This window comes from Rhinichthys klamathensis, unplaced genomic scaffold (assembly GCF_029890125.1).
Source record: "Rhinichthys klamathensis goyatoka isolate OS25496 unplaced genomic scaffold, OSU_Roscu_1.1 h1tg000148l_1, whole genome shotgun sequence".
Classification (NCBI taxonomy): domain Eukaryota; kingdom Metazoa; phylum Chordata; class Actinopteri; order Cypriniformes; family Leuciscidae; genus Rhinichthys; species Rhinichthys klamathensis.
The window spans coordinates 1,250,460-1,274,428 of record NW_026606683.1 but is presented as its reverse complement, the minus strand read 5'-3'; the positions used below and the strand labels follow the sequence as shown (position 1 = coordinate 1,274,428).

Below are 23,969 nucleotides of genomic sequence, written 5' to 3'. Positions count from 1 at the left end.
ATTTATCATTACTTTCAAGCTAAAAGGTTAGTAGAGTTTAATCCACAGTCCCCATACCCTTTGCTTCAGCTGTCAGATGACAGAGTATTCCTCCCTCCCCAACCCTCTGTGTTTCCTCCTTCTAAAGCATTCTCGCAGTATGGGAGAGTGGATGTGCTGGAGCCGTTCCATATGATATATTCCCAGGTGGCCTGATTTCCAGTGCGCTACATGTGCATGCTAACTGCTCTGGTTGGCTCTGATCCGCCCACTCTGTACCATTAGATAAAGTGTTTCAGCTGCTCAGCGTGGAAGAAACACCCCGCCTGCTCACTCCAAAGATCTCTTCAAGGTTTCGTTAAATAGCATTTCCCTCGCTCAGGGGAGGCAGGCGCTGGAAACGGTGGAGATGAGACGAGCATGTGTGTGTTAGCTCACCAAGGTGACTAATAAGGGATCTTCATCATGGTTTTGACAACACAGTGAAGTTAGGTACATTGTAGAGCACAACTACCATCCACTTCGGCTAGGCATTTCAAAAACATCTGCAATAAAGAATTCTTAACCATGACATATAGCGATGGCGACCCGAGTTCGAGCCCCGGCTCGCGGACCTTTCCAGATCCCGTCCCCCCTCTCTCTCCCACTTCCCTTCCTGTCTGCTTACTGTCCTATCATAATAAAGGCAAAAACGCCCCAAAAAAGAAAGATTTCTAAACCATGAACCAAAGCAAATCACATTGAAACCTTCATGTGAGCAAAAAATATAGTAAAAATCATGAAAAACAGCAAGGTATTTACTACTTTATTAGAACTATTTCAGTCTTTCTACTTCAAAATGTCACATTTTAATTCAATGTGTCACTTTTATTCATTGATTATAATGTAAAATACAATGTGTTGGTTATGGCAAAATATTCAAACATATACAAATACACAAGTCATTAGATGGTGTGGCTGGAGTCAGTGTATTCTGGAGTGTTATTCGCTGCGCTTTATGGGAGTCACTGCTGTTGTTCATGTTTACATTCAATAGCTCTTCGGTAATTACATATAATATCAGTTTTAGATCTTTAAAAATTCATACACTGAAAAAAATCACGTGGAAACAGTTTTCACTCAGAAATTGCTAGTAAATTTATCAAGTAATTACAAACGGCATGTATCACATTGAAATGAATGTGACATTTTGAAGTAGAAAGACTGAAATGGTATTTCCTTTCAACATTTTTTTTTTTTTTACAGTGTAGTTCTTAAAAAACACACTGGCTTGCAATTTTTTTAATGAAATGCTATGGAAACTACGATATATGGAGTTGGTAGAGCTCGCTGTAACACCATGGTCATGGATTTGATTCCCAGCATGCGCACATACTGATATAACGGCTATGGATAGCCTGTAACTTTATGCACATTATACTTTTTTTTTTTAATTTGCAGCAAAAAGCATTTGCCAAATGCATAAATGTAGGATGAAGTTGACTTTGCTTGCATGGTGGTCATAACTCCACATAATTCAATTACAAACCACATTTCTTCTAATGTCTCTAATGTGCAGTTATAGAGTTTGGCTTGTTCACGGACTCACATATAGTAGATATTTGTGTGTGAGGGTTTGGGATTGTGTTCAGATTTGATAAGGTTTCCAACACTTTGATGAAACTCAAAGGCAAAGCCCATGAAACATTTGGCAGCCAGTTAAACCCCAGAACAAAGACTAGATAACTATATGTAATCTGCCTTCATATATTTCATATTAACAGCATAGAAAACAAACATGGAAAAAAGATAGTTTGATTATGAAGAAGAAAATCCACATCCACACAGACATTACTGATTTACTGGGACAATTTTCCCATCCCAGTTCAAGTGCAACCATTAAATTAAACATTAATTATCACATTTTGTTAGATTGACCAGCAAAAGAGTGGCCAGCCAAAACATACAGTGTTATATCCAAAGTCAACTATTTATCAATCTGTATTTGTCTTTTCAGGATGTCCCGTGGCCATTAAGCGAAGAGGAAGCTCGAAACGCATCGCTCTGGCAGCAGCAGCCATGATGGCGATGGATTCTGACGTGACACAGGGACCATCTGTCTCTTCCGCTCACCCTCTCCACCTGCTCTCGCTCTCACCCATCAAGCTTCCGTTTCTGATGACACCTCATGCAGGTAGGAGTACAACAGAAAAAGCTTTTATTAGTGTCCTTGTGCTCAATGTGCTCATGAAAAAAATCCCCAGCGGTCGCCTATCAAACGCCACCGCAGTCCCAAAGGATCCTATCCTATCTGCAGTTTTTGGGAGTAACTTACTAAAAGTAGTGATTCATTCACTTAATTATATTTTGCAGTGACAGCAGCTCAGCTGTTTCCAAAATAGTGTTTTTTTCAGTTAACATGGCGTGATATAACTGTCACAAGGGTTTGTGAATTATTCAAGAATGCATGATCGTGAATATGTTATTTATTTTATAAAACAGGCATTAATATTGAGTAACTTACATTTTAGACATGGTATTGCCCGTTGCATTTTTGTCCATTTTCAAACAAAGCTACAGCGGAATGAACTATTGAGGTTCCCCAAGCAGCATAAGTGGCATTACTGAATGAATCAGTGTAGTTGAATGAATTCCGATGAGTTAGTGGTTTAATGAATCACTGGTCTGCGGTCCGTTAAAGGCGTAGTAGTACGTAGTACCTAAAACTTGCCTACTTTTCTGCACGGTCAAAAGTATGTACTTTTTCTTCACAAAAACAGTACATACTTTTAGGGGATAGCATAAGTATGTATATTGGGACTAGGGTTGGGTATCGTTTGGGTTTTATCCGATTCCAGTACCTACTCGGTATTTTTTAAACGGTTCCGGTGCTTAAACGGTTCTTAAATCGGTACTTAAGAAAATGAAACCGCACACACTTTATCAAAAAATAATACCCTTTAATTTACAGGGCCAAACTGGACACAATATTAACTTAAATCTTTAAACAATATAAATACAAGTAACATATGGTAATAATAAAACCAATATAAAATAAAAATTCATATTTACATAATATCAAATGAAACAATATTGTATCAAACAATGTAATAATACTGGAGATTAATAGAGATTACTAGCAGGCAGAGCTGCCAACTCTCACGCATTGACCGTGAGACTCACGCAAATGACCCTTTTCACACAGAAAAATCACGGACAAAGAGGACACTGACAGACAAGACAGAGAAGGTTACTTTTGATATGGAACAAATCCACAGCTGTCAGATTCTGTCAATATTTTTACGAGATTCACACAATAAATAACGTTTTGGCTCTTTGAAATGTGACAGATCGCTGTAGCGCGTCAGTTCAAACGGCACGTGATACAGCAGCCTACAAATCCACTGCTTCTTAGCTATGCAGCGTTGAGTGAACCTATGAAAGAGAACATCTCTGGTTGGTGTAACATATCTCTCAATAGGGAACGGGACGCAGCCAAGCTCCTCGCGCTGCCGACCAGCTTCCTTTTTCGGCAGAGAAATCTGAGGAGCAGATGGCGCGCGCGCGACAGCATAGTATGACGACGTAAGTGCGTCGATGCGGCGCCATCAGCCAATGAATTGGCTTGATTCTATATGGGATTCAGACTATCGGCACACCCAGAGGGCGTTCTGACACGTAATTTTACACGTGAAATGCAGCCAAACCTTGCGAGAAAGAGCGCGCATGCGAGACAGAAGAAACTGTGCTCCAAACTGTGTAGCACACGCACGGCGGAGAGAGAGAGAGCGAGAGACCTTGTGTGTGTGTGTGTGCGCGTGTGTGCCTAATGAAGTTAGGCACCGAAATCAGGCACCGAAATTTTCTTTCTTATTCGGTCTGGTTACTACCGTTTACGTCGGAACCGGTTCCCTATTGGCACCGAGTTTCGGTACCCAACCCTAATTGGGACACAGAAATAGTCAACCCGAATGAATGAGTGAATGATCCAATGACTCACTTATAAGGACGAGTTGATGTATTTGAATGGACCGGATGAGTGAATAACTTTTAATCGTTTGTTTCATCACTGAATGAATCACTGTGTTAAAATGAATTGGTTGACTTAATGATTCAGTGACTCATTCATAAAGATAGTCAGTTGTTTAGTTCCTAAAATAATCAGTGTTGTTGACCGAATCTGATGAGTGAATGATTCAATAATTCACTTTTAAGGACAATGAATCAGTGTGTTTGAATGAATCAGTTGAGTTAATGAAGAAATCTGGAGAAAGAATCACTTAAAAAATGATATATGAGCCACTTTTTGTTTGTAGCTTGACTGTTGATTTATTTTAGTTGATTAATGTACTTATTATTTAGTGCAAACCAACTTTGTTCCTGTTTGGTTTGCACAAAACTGTCTTTACCAAACTATACCAGCAACACTCTCTCCTCATCAGTGCTTCAGCTTTTTTCTTCTGGCTCAAGTTTAAACCAACCTGCTTTGTGTTGTTTTGTCTGACCCACTTGGTATGATTCTTGGGTTCATAATGAGGGCCTGCTTTCTCACAAAGCTTCTGATGTCCTAATTGGTGAATTGTAATTGCAAATGCCTTGGGTTATGCAAATGTCACAGTTGTTTAGTCCTGGGTTGTCAGAAATAGTCTGCATGTTGTTTTATTCCTTCACTTTAAACTTAGCACGCATGAAAGGAAAGGTTTTAAAGTGCATTCTGGTAAAAAAAAAAGAAAAAAAGTTAGCGTGTTTGTGTACAGTGCTTTCATGCAGACTTATTCGATTTGATAGGAAATTTGAGGGGTTTATGGTTGTTGGTTTGGACTTCCCCAAGCAATTACAAGAAATGTTGCTGCTTGAGCACCCATCTACTTGCTGAGCTTGTTTAGATGTTATTCTTACCGTGGTGTTTCCATTATTCTTCAAAAAGTAAGAGTTTCACTTTGCTGAAGTGGACGGGTTTAAATCAAGGGTCAGTGCATAATGACTGAACTGAATGAAGAACGGACGTTTATTTTGGGAAACAGACAGAGCGTATCCTTTTTATTTTCCAGTCTTTCTTTCTCTCTTTTTCTCTCTGTCTGTTTCTCTTCCTTCATGCATATTGATTAACTGTTTCCTTCATCTGTTGTTCGGTGAACTTGTTCAGTCCCTCTTGCTTGTGGATTGCCTGAGGTAAAAAAAAAAACATGCACAAGTGTCAATAAGAGTGTGTACATGATTCTGAGTGCAGATCTATATATTTTATAAGCAAGTGTATGTATTTTTCACCTCCAGTCTTGTATGTGGGTGTGAGGGATGAATTCTCTGCCATGAATCAATAGGAAATGTGGCTGTGGTTGTTAACATGCCCCGTATGGATGACATGAATCCTCCCCTTAGTTTCTTCCTTTTAGCCAGCCCTCAAAAGCAATATTAAAGCAAGCAGGCAAGCAAACCCTATAAGGCTTTTAATATAGCTCTAACAATTGACTGTTTATGCATGTTTGTCTGATGCTGCGGTAACTGTATCACTCTTCATGTCTGGTCCACAGACCATCAGCCCACTGCATTCGAATTGTAATTGGCTTTGTAATTCTTTCTGATTGCAATCTAATTCTTAAGTTAGGAATTATTGTCGTACAGTTGTGTAAGGGAAGATAATTGAGGGGTATGGCTCTCTCTGGATGCTGTGTTTAAGGATTGTAACTTATAGTCCCACAATCCAGTTTAACAGGCTGCTAAATAACTGGAAATACCAATGCAGTGAGTTTTTATCACTCCTTTCTATATAAATTAGGCTCATCACAAATTGCACCTCATCACATCTCAACATCATGTTTTAATTAACATTTCAATATGTATATGTGTTTATATATTTTTGTGTGAGTGATTAAATATTTAAAATGTTGATGTTATCGGATGTCTATAACTGGCTATGTACATGTAAAAATATATATCAAATATAAATGTTTATGTTTATGCATTTTTAATGTTTACATTTTTTATCATTCACTTTGAATCCATATTTAAGCGGCAGCACTTCCTTTTACAGTTCTGGTCCCCATGTACATACTATGAACTTACTATAGTAATTACAATAACTGGTTAGTAACTAGGGACTAACCCTTAACCTGCCCCATACCAAACCTTATTGTTACATGTCTGTTTGTTTTTGGGCTTCCTTCTGTGTTCATTTTGTTCAATTTCCCGCCACTCCTTGTTTCCATCAACACCGTCTTCATTAGTTCATTTGGTTCAGCTGTGTGTCGTAAATTAACTTATTAGTTCTCTTTGTTTGCCACATGTACACTCACCTAAAGGATTATTAGGAACACCTGTTCAATTTCTCATTAATGCAATTATCAACCAATCACATGGCAGTTGCTTCAATGCATTTAGGGGTGTGGTCCTGGTCAAGACAATCTCCTGAACTCCAAACTGAATGTCCGAATAAAGAAAGGGGATTTAAGCAATTTTGAGCGTGGCATGGTTGTTGGTGCCAGACGGGCCGGTCTGAGTATTTCACAATCTGCTCAGTTACTGGGATTTTCACGCAAAACCATTTCTAGGGTTTACAAAGAATGGTGTGAAAAGGGAAAAACATCCAGTATGCGGCAGTCCTGTGGGCGAAAATGCCTTGTTGATGGTAGAGGTCAGAGGAGAATGGGCCGACTGATTCAAGCTAATAGAAGAGCAACTTTGACTGAAATAACCACTCGTTACAACCGAGGTATGCGGCAAAGCATTTGTGAAGCCACAACACGCACAACCTTGAGGCGGATTGGCTACAACAGCAGAAGACCCACTACAAATAGGAAAAAGAGGCTACAATTCGCAAGAGCTCACAAAAATTGGACAGTTGAAGACTGTGAAAATGTTGCCTGGTCTGATGAGTCTCGATTTCTGTTGAGACATTCAGATGGTAGAGTCAGAATTTGGCGTAAACAGAATGAGAACATGGATCCATCATGCCTTGTTACCACTGTGCAGGCTGGTGGTGGTGGTGTAATGGTGTGGGGGATGTTTTCTTGGCACACTTTAGGCCCCTTAGTGCCAATTGGGCATCGTTTAAATGCCACGGCCTACCTGAGCATTGTTTCTGACCATGTCCATCCCTTTATGGCCACCATGTACCCATCCTCTGATGGCTACTTCCAGCAGGATAATGCACCATGTCACAAAGCTCGAATCATTTCAAATTGGTTTCTTGAACATGACAATGAGTTCACTGTACTAAAATGGCCCCCACAGTCACCAGATCTCAACCCAATAGAGCATCTTTGGGATATGGTGGAACGGGAGCTTCGTGCCCTGGATGTGCATCCCACAAATCTCCATCAACTGCAAGATGCTATCCTATCAATATGGGCCAACATTTCTAAAGAATGCTTTCAGCACCTTGTTGAATCAATGCCACGTAGAATTAAGGCAGTTCTGAAGGCGAAAGGGGGTCAAACACAGTATTAGTGTTCCTAATAATCCTTTAGGTGAGTGTATATATACCCTGTGTTCTCAATAGTGTTTGTCCGTTCTTGTTGATGTTTGGTTGTGTGTTTCTCCTAGTTCCAATGTGTTTGTTCAGTAAAGTCTTCATTCCAAAGTTATTCCTCATCGTGCATATTTCTCAGCACCACCATTTGTAACACTTACATAACCCAGTACTTTCTTAGGTAAGTACACTGTAAGTACACGTAAGTGCACGTACTGTAAAATAAAGTGCAACCATTTAAGCTCGCAAAAAAATGTATTGCAGATATTTGTGTTAAGAGCACTTTATGAGACGCTGTGGACACAGGTGGGACTCTTTTCTTGCAATGGCTGTTGTGAGATATCTTGCTGTCTACAGCGTACAGACACCTGACTTTTAAGTCAGCATCTTAACTAAAATGGAACTTTATAAGGGACAGATTTTTTTTCATAGGCAGCAAGTTTTGCAACACACAAATATCTAGTTCAGTCATGAACCTCTGTAGGGCAAAGGCTGATATGTCCTTTACATGCAATCTACAAGAAATCACATTATTAACACAGGACACTGAATCTGATTGGCCTTTGCTGATCCTGCAGCCAATGAGATTGCTTGCTCAACATTTAAATAGTCTGGTTCATTGTTTGATGTAAGTTAGTCCTGCAAGACGCTCTTAGAGTTCCTCTGAAATCCTCCACCTCCCCCAGCTCCACCTGTCTATTTATGTCGGTGAAGCTGCTTTGACACCATTTTGTTTTGTATAAAGTGTTATAGAAATGTGTGAGAGAAAAAAATATTTCAACAGAGTTTGGTGTTAACATGTTTCTAAGCTAACTATATAACACATAAAAATACATAGCACATTAAAATATGAGGTAAAATCGTCCTTTTTTAATTTTATTGAGCTGAATACATTTTGGTATTGAATAAATTATAAGTACATATACATCAAATCATTTCTCTTTCTTTGTCTGCCAACTAAAATGCATTCCCCCCGTAACCTCCCCCCATCTTAGATGGAAAGCGCTACACAGTGCATGCTTTTCATGTGATACTACCTTTGAATTAAGCCAAACAGAAGGTATTTTAGAATAATTATGCTGCCTACCATTTGAATCAACCTTCATGATGGAAGCATGCATTTGATGCTTCCTACGTAGAGCTAAATAGAGCCGGCGAGGAGTCTGTGGATGCTGATGGCAGCTGCAATGGATGCATGTTTTTGAAAGCAGATGTTGCCATTATATCAATGTGTATGAGTTGAGTTTAGTCACTTATTTACCGTGCTCTCTGTTAGTGCCAGTGCTGCGGGGGGAGTCCTTTAATGCCAATGGAGGCGGCTTTGAGCTCTCTTCAAATGCCTGAATTACAGGAGTCCTACACATCTGTGCTTAGAGATTAAGCTTTCAACTGATGCCCTGAGTGTGACTCCATTGTAGCCAAACCAAATTTTTCCCTGCAATTAAATGATAGAGGAAGAGTATTGTATGACCAGAATTCGAAAAGTTTTGGATTACAGTATCAACATGAAGTTGAGTAACTGATTTTCTGTGTTTGTGTCAGAGGTGTTTATCTATTTATGTCGAGATGTTGCAGAGTAAGTTGATCTAATGGGTTGTCTGCCAAATTCCCAAGGCTTATGGTGTCTATAGATGCCTTTTACTGATCTGGGAGAAGTTGTTTTTTTTGGCTCACACATAAAGATGTGTTATTCTATATATACTTGGAAATCGACATGCTCAGTACACGAGGATACGTAATTCGGTGGGGGTGCACAACTTTATTGTTCTGCAGCGGTAAATATGAAAAGAAACAAAACTGGAAATATATAATCTGAAAACGTACAAAACTTAGACAAATTTGCAGCATCGAAAAACAATACATTGCATAGAAAACAATACTTAGGAAATCAATAGAATATAACATTGTTGCTCAAAGGTTAGGAGTCAGTAAGATTTTTTTAACTATTTTTTTCTTCAAAAATCTTACTGACCAAACTTTTGATCGGAAGTGTAATTCTGTCTCTGGCTTATGATATAATACGTGGATAAAGTTTTGAGTTCCTGTTATGCAAATGCCACTCATGGAGTTTTCATGACTTATACAAGGTGTGACCCACCAAAAGCCAAAGGTCAACATTTAAACAAGCCGGGCTGCTGAATGAGGTGGCAATTATGCAGAGTACATTGTGTCTGATAACAGCAGCATTAGTAGGTCATGATTTACATAAGAAGTGTCTTCACTGCTTGGGCATAGAGATAACACTTTGGAGATTAATTTGGAGTTTTCTGAGAATTCTGATAAACACCTTCACTGATAAATCTCCACATATCTCTCTCTCTCCGCGTGTCTCTCTCTTGAGAAGTCCTGCTAATTTTCCTAATTACAATATTATCTCAGAACAGTAGTGTGTCGGTCCAGGGGTCAAACTGGTTAGATGCCATAACTACAGCATTCTGCAGACAAAATGTGTGTCAACGTTAATATTTTTTAAAGGCAAGATATGTTATTATATTAGTAAATATTTAACCTTTTTTCTTGGCTCTTTAAATCTTGACATGGATTTATATTTTTTACCATCTTTTGGCTTTCTCAGCTCAAAAATATATATGGGCCCTCATAAATATATAACACTGACACACTCTAAAAAATGCTGGGTTGTTTCAACCCAAAGTTGGGTCAAATATGGACAAACCCAAATGTTGGGTTAAAATGTAATTAAAAATGTACAGTTGAAAGTGAAAGTTGAAGTTGGGTTAAAATTTTAAATTACATTTTTAACCCAACATTTGGGTTTGTCCATATTTGACACAAATTTGGATTGAAACAACCCAGCATTTTTTAGAGTGTACAGGTCTTGTTAATACTTTTATTTAGTAAAGATGCATTGAATTGAATTGTCATAAGCGACAATAAAGACATTTATAATGTTATAAAATATTTCTATTTGAAATAATGCTGATCTTTTGAACTTTCTATTCATCAACAAATCCACATTGATAATAATAAGAAATGTTTCTTGAGCAGCAAATCAGCATAGAATGATTTCTGAAGGATCATGTGACTGAAGGTAGATTTTTTTTTGTAATATATTAAAATAAAAAACAGTTATTTAAAACTGTAATAATATTTCACAATATTACCGTTTTTTCCCTTATTTTAGATCGAAATAAATGCAGCCTTTGTGAGCATTTGACGCACTTTCAAAAACATAAAAAAAGCCAAAACCTTAGACCTGTATACATTTTGTTGAGTTTCCGCTCAGACAGTGATTGGACTGGCGGCAGCTCGCAGCTCGCAGCTCGCAGCTCTCAGCTCTCCCACCTCATGGACTCGTGGACAGCTTGTACTACTCTTGTTCACACTGATCAGGTCAGCCTTAAAGCTTTAATTGATTGAAAAGGTCACCGGAGAGCGATAAAGAGCGAGAAAGATGAGGATGATTAAAGTGGAGAGGTCTCTAGCTCAGCTTTCATTAATATTATGCACTCTGACTGGACTAAGAGAGATTCACTAATGACTCTGAGGACGCTCGCTATGAATTCGGTACCACATTTAGATGAGCAGTTTGCCCCCTGGAAACTCCCTGTGTGGAGCCCTGATTTAGCAAATCTATCAAAATTGTCATTATACCTTCAAATTCATTCAATATGTTGTTCATACATATATATATATGTATATAACAAAAGTTGTTGATCTCAATAATTTACAATTATTGTCTATATCAAAATATATATTGTTAAATAAAAACATAATCTTTTTTTTTTTCACTGAAACCGCCAGCCAGACTATACAAAATTTGATTAGGAATGGTAAGGGTGCAAAAGCGTGTCTACAATTCAGTGGTTTTTTTTTTTTCTTCAGGTTATTGCCAGCGTGAGCATCACTCATCACCAGACGAATGATGAAATGCGATGATGTGCGAATGCCACATTTGAATGTGTGCCATTCAGCATCACACTGTGAATAAAAGATTTGTCACTCTGTATTAATTTCCATGTTTTGGCATCACACTCACGCACAGCAACATTACCTGTAATTTGTTTCTGAACAACTGCACATTTGTGTCAGTGGTGGCTGAACTCGCCACAGCGCTCTCGTTTCAACACGTTTCGTGTTTTATTAATGATTAAAGACAGGATCGCATCGCTAATTTCTCCAAAGAATTATAAAGACTGCAGAGAGAATCATTGGGACCTCCCACCCATAACAACACTGCATACAGAGCGCTGTAAGAAGAAAGCTCAGTCCATACTTAGTGACATTCATCATCCAGCGCATTCACTATTGAGGCCCAGATACAAATCCTATAGCCTGGGACATACAAGAGCGGACAGTATCATCACACACAGAACACGTTTTTATAACAGCTTTTATCCAGCAGCAGTGAGACTAATGGCAAATTCACATAAATAGGGGATATTTAGTATAAATGGCTAGTAAGCACTGGTGCACTTTCTTTCTTGACTCTAAGGGTGATGCAGCACAATTCCTATGTATGTGTACAAATTCTTTTGTGCCTTACAAATGGCAACTTTGATTTCTAATTTTGCTGGTAATCTGATTCACTTGAAAAGAATTAACACAGACAGATCAAATATTGAATCCTCTTCATGAAATCAGGATGTTCTTTTTTTAACAAATATGTCTAAGTAGAAATGGTACACTGGTAATTATCCAAGCCCTGGTTTGCCTTTTATTAAAAGCCTGTGTCTGATGTGTTTGCAGACTCTTTTCACAAGTAAGAGCAGATTTATGTCACAGAGCCTTTGATATCTCAATCAGTGGCTCTATTCGGCTTGCCAAGCAGGATCTCATATAATGAAGTATTCTTATTCCAGGGTATAAAGACTAGTATAACTATCGGTACTTTAATAGTGTGATAATGCGATAGTCCATTTGAAGTCTATTTAGCAGGTTTTTTTTCTTTGTCACACTTATTACACTGATGCCATTATTATGAATCTGATCCTTTAGATAAAATAATCAAATGTGATGAAGTACCTTCCATTTGTGAAGTTTTAATTTATTGGATTATAAAAAAAAATAGGCATTCCCATGTGGTTATAAACCATTTTTGGAATCTAATTTCCAGCTAAATATGTATATTGCAATACAATTACTCATCCCATGGTATACAATTTTTGTGTGGTGTTTGTATTTTCTAAATAGCTGGTCATCATGGTGGATGAATTTATTTTCTAAACTTCCAACAGAGCCAATAATTACCATTTTCTCTGAAGGAATATGCTATTGCTTAATTGACAATTCGAGAAAGCCCTCCTGTAGATCACTGGACATTGATTCTCACATTGTTATGCTGAACAGTTGAAGACTTTACAGATTAACTGCAAACCAGTTTCCCATAGCACTCAGATTTACTCACCAACGCCCAAATCAATTTAGCCTGTCAAGTTCCCGGCTTCTCTGAGCCGCCGAATAAAACTCTTATCGCTTCTCCGTTCCTTCTGTCTCCCTTTTTTAGTGCGAGGTCATATCTTAACTGCATAGATGCCCTCACAATTTCTAAAATAGTGAACTCCACCAGTATCTTATCGTTTGTACGGAGAAAAGAAAGCTATTAGAAGTGCCTCCTGGTCCGCTGAAAGAGTTCTGAACTCTTCTTAAGACTTTTGAAGAGGGTCACTCCTTTCCTCTGTATCTGTCCCTTTGTAAGCCTCCACATTAAAATTCCCTTTCAAATTTTTATCATCAAAAGGTGAAGGAAAACCTCTTGAATCTTCAAGCTGTGCTTCTGATTGGTTGTCAAAGTAGATGAGGGTCTAATCTCTGTGGGTGATGTCCTAATCTCTGCCCTCTGCTTAGCTTTTCACTCCGGTTCCTCGGCGGAATATACTCAAGTCCGCTTCAACCAGAGTCTTGAATGTAAAATCATGGATGAGATCTCGGAAACATTGCAAAACAGCAGCATGTCTTGACTATAGTATATTTGTTTATACCAGGCTATCATCTGTGCTCATATACATTCTAAAGGCAGAATCATGAATAAAAGCAAGCAGGCATGGTAGAGGTGGAGCTAATAACAGGTGTTATATGCAGGAATGGACCTTTATCTTTACATAATGTGTCATATTCTAGGTTTGTGCAGCAGTGTATCATTTTATTCAAATAAAGCACAATAAAACACGTCTGTGATCAAGTAGAAGGATGCTGAAGTGTTGAATAATGTATTAAATGACTGCCCTACTCTAGAATGAACTAACATTTGTGGCTTTGGAGGCTTGGGTTCTAACCAGGAGTCTCTTTTCACTGTGTGCTGGCCGTGAATATGAAATCTCATGCAACCAGTGTGTCAATAGTTGAAAACCCCCCTCATCTGTAATCAGATTACTGTCATTTAAATTAGGCTGGTTTTTCCTCACATCATTAGCTTCAACCCTCACACTAGTTCTGTGCAATTAACTGGGGAGCTGAAGGCAGACTAATTATATTAATTTTAATTATGTAATATGTCATCATTATTATATTTTAATATTTGTTTCAGTGTACTTGATAAGTAGCTTGGGTGCTCTGATTATGATAGACAGGACTCTTGGTGTGGCGATGCTTTCCTTGCTGAAAAGGCTTTGTTGAAATCCCATGCAATTTAGTACTAGTGTGCTGAACCTGAACCAAACTCGACTAGTTAAAGCTGCTTTTATCGAGGGTTGCATTGGGATTTTTGAAATTCATTGGTGATTCTAGTTCCCATCAGCTGAAGTTATGAGTGTCGTTCCAGGTCATTCTTACCTCTGGCTGTTAGAGACTTTTTTGCAATTCTACACATAAAATGTCCTTACAGCTGACAGATATCACTAGGTGTCCTGAGAAATCAGACCTGTCTCTGTGACAGAACTAGACTCTGTTAACAGCCAAATGAAGAGTGAACGGAGCAGCCCACACTTTTTAGTTCAGAAACTCTCTCTGCCCATTGAATGATCTTGTGCGTTGGAGCTGCTGACATCTGACACGTCAGATACCAAGCTGGTGGAAGTTAGTAAAGTGGCAGAAATTACTTTCAGCATGGTAGTCTGGCCCCGCTGGTCTCTTTAGATATTGTATTGGAACGAACTGTGTCTTCAACATGAGTACCATCGTGAGTACTAGGGTACAGCTGTTTACCTCTGAATGTAATGGAGGAGAAGGCGCCATTTTCTTTGTGCTTATGAAGTTTTTGTCTTATACTGTACACCGAATCTTTACATGCACAGAACAGCGCTTATTCAGTCTTACATGGAGGATGTGAAGAGTGAGAATAAGACAAATCATTTAGAGACAAACAGCAATGAAATGCGTGTGATCAGGAGCATGCAAATATGCAGTTTATACACCATTTAAAACTTTGGGGTCAGTAATATTGTGTTTTAGATAAACATATCATGGCACATACAGTAGGAAAGTTAAATCAAGAATGAGATCTCTTCAATTGTTTCTCCTAGACAGCGATGGGTTTAAGGCTTGTGATTCACAGATTTTTCTCCTGAAGTTTTCGAAGAAATCTCAACAATGTCTCAAACTGTTCAGATATGCTAAGTCATCATAGTTCGTAGTAATCAGAAGTCATAGGGCCCTATTTTAACGATCTAAAACGCAAGTGTCAAGCCCAAAGCGCAAGTAACTTTGTGGGCGGATCTCGGCGCTGTTGCTATTTAACCGGCGGGATAAATGACTCTTGCGCTCGACGCAAATCTAAAATGGGTTGGTCTGAAGTAGCTTCATTATTCATTGGTGTGGTTTGGGCGTAACGGGAAACAAACCAATAAGAGCGTCATATCACATTCCCTTTAAGAGCATGATGAACGAGGTGCGCTTGTTCCATGGCGCAATACTATTATAACGGCGCATTTACCAGGCGCACTTCAGAATCAGTTCACAGCCGAGGAGATCGATGTTCTCGCCAGGGCCGTAAAAGAAAGAGAAGTCAAGTCAAGTCAAGTCACCTTTATTTATATAGCGCTTTTTACAATACAGATTGTATCAAAGCGCTTCACAGTGATAACATGAAAACAATATAACAAAGTTTGTTTCTAAAAGAAAATTGCGTCAACGTCCACCTTAAGTAAGGCAGATCAATAATATTATTGAATATTAAATGTCCCCAACTAAGCAAGCCAAATGCCAACGCAACAGTGGCAAGGAACCAAAACTCCATCAGGGACAGAAAGGAGAAAAAAACCTTGGGAGAAACCAGACTCAGTCGGGGGGCCAGTTCTCCTCTGGCCAACGAAGGAACAGTGCATGATTCGGGCAGCATTACAAGTCAGATTGGATCGGAACATTTAGAGTATTTATCCATTTCCATCTTTTGGAAGACCAAGTAATCACGCCTGTATTAAGACGAGTTGTTGAGGATCAGTGCCGTCCACCATAGAGAGTCCATATCGCCCGTGTTGAAGTGACATTGGGGATGTGACATTGGGGATGGGAAAAACCCACCCAAATTAGCTTCGGTTAAACATGCATATAATAATTTGGGTAAATGTGTAAGCTTTATGCCTATTTTTCCCATCGTCATGGACACAACAATGATTTCCCTCGTGTTTTAATATTTTTCCTTATAATAATGTATCATTTGCAAAAAGTAAAATCCATCTGTGTAGATGAGAGAATCATCTACAGTGTATGCGCATTGTTCACACTCTGTATTATGGCCAAGCATGCGTGCTTAAAATAGCATCTGAATGTACGCGCAACGCGCCACTGACTTTAGACTAGGTTTTTTCTGGTCAGTGGCGCAGTTGTTTTCTGGAACTGCAAAATAGCACCAGGGATTGTTTGCGCCGGAACACATCTCCTTTTTTGCGCTGAACCGCCCAGGGAGCGCAAGTTCATTCCCTAGTTTGCCGGCGTGCGTCTGTGGGGGGAAAAGTCGTACAAAAGGGGTACAAAATACGAATGATACATGCGTCGGTGTACAAAGTCAATTGCGCTGGGTGCAAGATAGGGCCCAAAGAGTGTGTCTGACTTATTAATTTCTCAGAATTCAACGTTTATAACACAAGTCAGAATTGTGAGATACAAAATCTCAATTGCGAGGAAAAAAGTCAGAATTGTGTGTTTATATCTCGCAATTCTGATTATTTCTCAGAATTGTAAGATATCAAATCACGACCACTTTATTATGTACACCTTGCTAGTAATGGGTTGGACCCCCTTTTGTCTTCATTAACTCTTGACATAGATTCAACAAGCTGCTGGAAACATTCCTTACAGATTTTGGTATATATATATTGACATGACATCATCACGCAGTTGCGCAGATTTGTCGGCTGCACATCCATGATGCGAATCTCCCGTTCCACCACATCTCAAAGTTGCTCTATTGGATTGAGATCTGGTGAATATGGAGGCCATTTGAGTATAGTTAACTCACTGTCATGTTCAAGAAACCAGTTTGAGTTTTTTTTTTAATCTTCTATTGTCCAATTTTGGTGGGTATGTGTGTTTCCTGTTCTTAGCTGACAGGAGTGTCACCGGTGTGTCTTCTGCTGCTGAAGCACATCTGCTTCAAGGTTTGACATGTTATGCGTTCAGAGATGCTCCTCTGCATGCCTCGGTTGTAACAAGTGGTTATTTGAGTTACTGTTGCCTTTCAATCAGCTGGCCATTCTCCTCTGACCTCTGGCATCAACATGGCATTTCACGCACAAAACTGCTGCTCACGGGATATTTTCTCTTTTTTTAACCATTCTCTGTAAACCTTAGAGATGGTTGTGTGTGAAAATCCCAGTAGATCAGCAGTTTCTGAAATGGCACATGGCACATTCAAAGTCACTTAAATCAACTTTCTTCCCCATTCTGATGCTCAGTTTGAACTTCAGCAGATCGTATTGAGTTACTGTTAGCTAATGATTATATATTTAATGAGAAGTTAAAGGTGTAAGGTGTCCAAGTGAGTGTAAATCACAATTCTGAGGGAAAAAAGTCTGAATTGTGAGATAAAAAGTTGCAATTACCTTTATTTATTTATTGCATGGAGGAAACAAGCTTCCATACTTTTCCATACTTTGCTGAATAAAAGTATTAAGATTATAAAAGTATTTCTTAAAAGAAAACACACTGGCCACAAACTTTTGAACGCTATTGTATGTAAAAACATTAATATGGTACAATATGCATCAGTTATAGGCCAGACACTCACTTTAAAACAATATGCAACTGCTTCGTGTTACTATCCATCAAAGTCCTTCTCCTGAAAGAGATTGTAGATCCCTCTTTAAAGCAAGCAGTGTCCGTCAAATCCTTTTATACTCTTCGTTTTCAGGCTCCTGCAGTTTCTCTGTGTATAGCAACACTCATTCATATGTAGTTTCGTCTCAAGAGTCAGTTTGCCGTTTTTATTTAGTCTGATTTTAGAAGCTATTTCAACTCACTCTTATGAATGGAGCAGCCAGCGGTGACACGCCAACATCCCTCTGATGTTTAATTCACAGGGCAGTCAAAAACAAAGTGCTGAGATAGTGCTTCCACTGAATTCTGTTCTGATGCCAAATTTATCACAGTATTTCTGGCAGGCCTATTGTAAGCTCCGAAGAGCTGGTGAAGTCCTGCAGCCCTCATAAACAGATACTGGGTGCACAGAAACAGCTGTATTACATTTCTTTGTGTGTTTTGCATCACCTACAAAGGTCTGAATATGCAGAGCCAGAGTAGACGTTGTTCTGAAGCGATAGGCTTTTGTGGGCTGTGACAAACAGCACTATGTATATCTGCTTCTGAACCCACGCCGATCCCAGCACTCGGGTATCAGACACGATGTCCTGATTTGTATCTGCTCACTTTGAGTGCTTCTTTAGTTGGCCAGGTGAATGACAGCTCTGCTATTCTCTGTGTTTAGACCTGTGCTGGGAAGAGCTAGGTATTTTCCACAGTTAAGTGTGAATAGAAGGAAAGATAGAGAGACATGAGGAGAATCACACCTAAACAAAAAGCCTTTCCACTGATAAGTCGTGCATGACACGCGCTTGAGTGCATGAAAAGAGCGTGTTAGAAACGCTCTCCCAGGTGCATTATGAAAAGGTCATCTGCAAATATGCGTTCATGTTGTGGGAAACAACCTCAACTGACCTTTTGCTGTGAAAGGAGCAGAGGTTAGTGCGACTCATTGCTACAATATGTCTGTGCTGTCTTAAATACCTTGGGGATTCTACTGATTCATGTTTGGTTAGGGCACTTATATATATATATATATATATATACAGTATTTATATGCATATATGCTACTGTTCTACATTTGTGGTGATTTTAAAAACATATTTATTTGATAAAAAATAAATAAGAGTATTGTATAGATTGCAAAACAGTAATATTGTGAAATGTTATTATAATTCAACATGAATATATATATATATATATATATATATATATATATCATTAATATTTAATGAAGAACTTTTAAAATACAAATATATATAGCCTATATTATATATATATATGCATGCCTATATTTGTATTGTTGCCTTAATTGCTTTTTTTGTGTTTAATTTATTCATGATCGATGCACCACTAGCTAAGAGGAACAGTGCAAAATCTGTTATTATTTATTCACCCTTATTTCATTCCAACCCCGTATGCTGTTATTTTTTTTTTGTGTGGAAGAAAGAATCTCCACAAAGCTCTTTTCATAGCGGCCACAGCTGTCAAGCTCCAAAAAGGACCAACTACATAAAAGCTTCATAAAAGTAGCCTGATGACTCATGCTCTCTATTCCAAGTCTTCTGAAGTTATTCAATAGCTTTGTATAAGGAACAGACCAAAATGTGGGTCATCATTCATTGAAAATCTTCCCAAACGGATTTTTATTTTTTTTATTTTTTTGTGAACTGTGTCTTTAATGTTGCAGCTCACGTGTCTATAGTGATGGTGAAAATCTTCAACATCAAATTCCAGCTTAGGCCAGTATGAATTTACCTGTTAGTTTAAGCTGGTTTAGTCTGGGTAGTACTAGAATAGCCATAACATTTAGAAGCCTGGGGCCGTATTCACAAAGAATTTTATCTTACCACTAGGAGTACTCCTAAATCGCACTAAAATATTTTGGCTAGGAGTTTTCTCTTAAAAGTTATTCACAATGCCTTTCAGACCTACTCTTAGTAAGGAAAAATGACAACTCCTAAACTAAGAGTGAGTCATCGTTGCTATAGATGACGTCAATTCTCATGCACGAGCTTCCTCGCAGTGATCACGGTGATTGGTCATTAGATGACAGGGCCATCATGTTGTGGAGCATAACACAGACGCAACAAATCATGGAATTACGACATCTAAATATTTCTGTGTCTTACACAAAATAATAATAGTAATGTCATCGAAATGCATATATAATGACATGTTTGTGCAGGCCCCCGTTAAGTGTAATTCTAAAAAGGCAGAGAGAGAGAGAAAAGTCGTGAATTAAATTAAATCAAGGTAGCCTAATACCCCAATGAAAACCGCCACTTGCCTAATAATGAAAAAACGACACTTACATTAATACTTGCTTGGTGCATCATATTAGCCTAAATAGACTACTTAAAGCAAGGAAATGTTGCTCCTATTGAAGTAATGTAATAGTTGAATGACGGTGGATTATGAACTCGCCAAAACGGAAAAGAAAGCCCAACTGGACACAGGATACAGTTAGGCCTACTGCCCAGTTGGTGCAAAAAAAAAAAAAAAAAAAACATAATAAAAGTGAAATTCGGCACTGGGATATCAAGCAAAACTAAGCGTGAGACATGGGAGAGGATTTGTTTGCAGATCAATGCAGCGTTCCCGCTTGTTTCGCCGGACCCCGGGCGACTGCGAGAGGCGGTGGTATGCGCTACAATCCTTTGTGAATAGGTCTTTCTTAGTGAGTTAGGAGTCCTCTCGACTTCTTTTAAGCTGTCCCAGACTTAGGTGCTACTTTTAGGGCTAAAATGCTTCGTGAATTACTCTTAGTGAAAAAAATTAGGAGTCCTAAAGTTAGGAGTGACACGCCCATTATTTTTAGGAGTTGCTCCTAAATTCGCCAGTTAAGAGCTACTTTTAGCCTTAAAATTCTTTGTGAATACGGCCCCTGGTGTCTACCAGACCACAACATATGATTGTGATTGGGTTGACAAGCTTTTATATACACTGTTATTACAGATTAACTTGGACATTGTCTGCAAAAAAACTACAGTTACATTACAGTGCACTACTTAAAATGTGCCTCACAGTGGTCTCAAACCTCTGTACGGCCTTTAGCTAAACCCACCAGCTTGTTTCATCCATTTTTCTAGGGCGAGATCATTCCCTCTGCCACATGAGCACTGTCCTGAATTTCCCAATCAAACCTGGGTCTGATAGTCCCTCCGTTAGCCCAACCACAGATGGATAACTATGTCATGAGAGCCAGCCATCGGGCCATGATGCAGTTTAAATAATATAATGGTTGGTTTAAGGTCAGGCTGAACTGAGCTTTAGAGCTACTGTTGCATATAATAGGGCCACAGTTGCATTATATTGTTGAATATTGCAGAATCTTCCTTTTGAACCACTGCCAGTACTGGGTTGATTTAGCACAGATGCTATAATTCAGACAAAACGCTCAGGATTTTTTTTTTTCGTGTGTGTGTGTGTGTGTTTGGGTTAGCATTAGGCTGTGGAACTGTGCCATGAAATGAAAGCTTAGGCCACTCATGTGGCACAGCAGATGTGTTTGGTTAAAGAAACCAGTTCAAAATTCAGAAGGTTGCTTCAGAATGAGACTTTTGAATGATTGAGATTACCACAAGATTTTTAGTGTTGTGTTGTAAAGGCATGGAATGTTTTGGGAATAGCATACTTGTATAGAAATATGCACCTTTTCTTTGCCAAAATAAGCAGTATACAACCAGAGTACACTTTTTTATACTCTATCCCACGATGCAATGTGCTTGACTTGTGTGTATATATATATATTCGTACAGTATATACTGCACTGTATGCTGTTCACCGTACAATAATAAATTTTCAACCTTAATTAAATTTTTCATCAAATCTTTGTGCATCATGTAAGATGAGGAGTGAGAACTCGTGTAAGAGCCTCAGAGACAGATGCAGTGTCATCGAGCTCTTCTTAAAGTGATAGTTCACCTAAAAAGTACCTGTCGTGATTTACTCAAACCATTTACTGTATATATTTCATTCCTTTGCATAACACAAAAGGAACATTTTTTTTTTTTTTTTTAGCTATCGTATTATATTTTGGACAATATTCCTTAAAAAAAAAACTAATTTCAGGTCATATTACTCCAAAATAATAAAAACAAAACAACAATATAAACAAATAGGGACAGTTCAAATAAATAAGATAATATATAACAAATAATTAAACAAGAAATCATATTTTGCTTAAAGGAAATAAAGCATATTTTTATGACAATTAAGCACAATAAATTCTGATTACTGTAATACAAGGATATGTGTTTAAATCAGCAAAAATTAGTTACTTATTTAATCAATCCAATTATAGACAGTACAACTAAAATCACTAAAAGTAATTTCAATGATGCTTGAACAACTTTTGTTGGCATTACGGTATGAGAGAAAATATGTGAGAAATAATGTCAAAATGCATATTTCATTGTGTTTGGGTGAACTGTTCCTTTAAGAAAAGCATTGTGTTTGTGTATGCCAAATCAATCCTCCTTTCCTACACATCATTCTGTTTATAAGATACGTAGATTGTTCAAATGTTGTAGTCTTCCATCAAGTGAGTTTCTCACCAAAATGGCCTTATTCCTTGCAATGTTAGCACTCCTCTGTAGACCTTTGGTAAATAATTAAACAAATTGTACTTTTTTTTGTTGTTGTTTTTTTTGTGGTGCAGTCGACAGAAATGCAGGCCTTTAATAGCAAACCCGTCGCCACATGTGGGAACAAACCTCCTGTGCTCTTAAATCTGATTGGTTATAACATTTTAATTGCGCTGAACCAAACATCTTTATCACGCCAGTGTTTGTTAAGATGGGAAACTGATTACGAGCTGAGGTCTGAGTGTGGGGAAATTAGCAGGCACTAGGGGCTCTGTGCACAGATTGCACTCCATCCATATATATTGAAGATGCGCTGGGAGCTTTCAGGCATCTCCGGCTCATTTTTCATGTCATTATTTTCATACAATAGAGTGTCATTTCCTAGAGAGCAGAACTTATTCTGTGTCATAGCATTCTCTACAAACCATTGACTAAAGAACACTAAAGGATCACTATGTAGGAAAGCAGGAGGCAATGAAGGACAGTGTGGAATGGATGTACTTTATTAAGCATTGTGCAGAGCTTTGGAATGAACAAATCAAAGTGAGGATGCGCTATCATGCTTCTTTATGCCATCTGTCTTTTGTTAAGCACAATAATTGAAGTTAACAAGAAACATTTGAACTTTAATCCTGTATCTTATGTAGTGAAACATCATAACTTTTTTTAATGTTTTGGGTAAAAAGTCTCTTCTGTTAACCAAGGCTGCAATTGATCAATCAAAAATGCAGTCAAAATACTAATACTACAATATTATCACAATTTAAAAATTACTCCTTTCTATTGTAATATATTGTAAAATGTAATTTATTGATGCAAAGCTGAATTTGCAGTTTTCAGTGTCACATGATCATTCCAATATTCTGATTTGCTGCTTAAGAAACATTTCTTATCATCATCAATGTTAAAAACAGCTTAATATCTTTGAACTTGTGATACTTTTTTTCAGGATGTTTTTTTTTGATGAATAGAAAAAAAATGGTATCAATATAAATGTCTTTAGTTTCACTTTTGATCAATTGAATGCAAACAGTCTTAATAATAGTATAAATTAACAAATTAAATTGCACAATTTTCTGGGATTAATTGTTTCGAAAAGGTGCGTTTAAACTTCATAAATGCATTTCCATATTTAATCCCCAAATTAATATTAAATCAACTTAAAGGAAGAATATTTAAGCGTATAAGTAAAATTTGTTTATCAGCATCTGTTTGCCAATCAAGGCAGAATTGAAAATATTGATGTTACCTTTTTTTTTTTTTTTTTTTTTTTTAGAATTCATTAAGAACATACAGGAAATGTGGTCGACTAAAATTGCACGTGGACCCCAATAATCCCATACTCGCAGGGTGTTTGCATCTTACTGCTAAAGAACTAAAAATATTCCCAGTCAAACTCTATGACTGACTGTCAGCCCGCCTGTAAATGACAGGTAATTAAGAGCGAGGAAGTCATATGTCCCCATTTCAGTTCCTTCTCTTCTCCTTCAGATCTAGATTATGGTATGACTGCGCTTGACAGACACTCCCACACTCACAGAAGTCTAGATGAGAACCGCAGGCATGTGTTTTTTTCTCTCTGATTTGAGATATATTGCATTTCTGGACTGGATAAGGATCCTTTCTGAGTGAAAAGCCATTCGACAGGCTGACACTTGCTAGAAGCTGATCTGTTTTCTAATCAGGACCGATGCCAGCAGAACATGAAATCCTATAAGAGAAAGAGAGGGGAATCGAGAGACGGGGATAGCAGGAGGTTGAAAGAGGACAGATTTGAATAATTTGTTATTGTGAAGGAGACTAAAATTTGCTCCGAAGCGAAG

At 38.1% G+C, this 23,969-nt stretch overlaps 1 protein-coding gene across 1 annotated transcript in view; it reads left to right on the top strand.

Annotated features, from left to right (window-relative positions):
- The window catches only part of tcerg1l (transcription elongation regulator 1 like), a 109,568-nt gene that overhangs the window by 20,913 nt on the left and 64,686 nt on the right, over window positions 1-23,969 (top strand). The window contains exon 5 of the mRNA XM_056258095.1: window positions 1,976-2,152. Within this exon, the coding sequence (XP_056114070.1) occupies window positions 1,976-2,152 (177 nt within the window). The remainder of the gene's footprint in view (window positions 1-1,975; window positions 2,153-23,969) is intronic.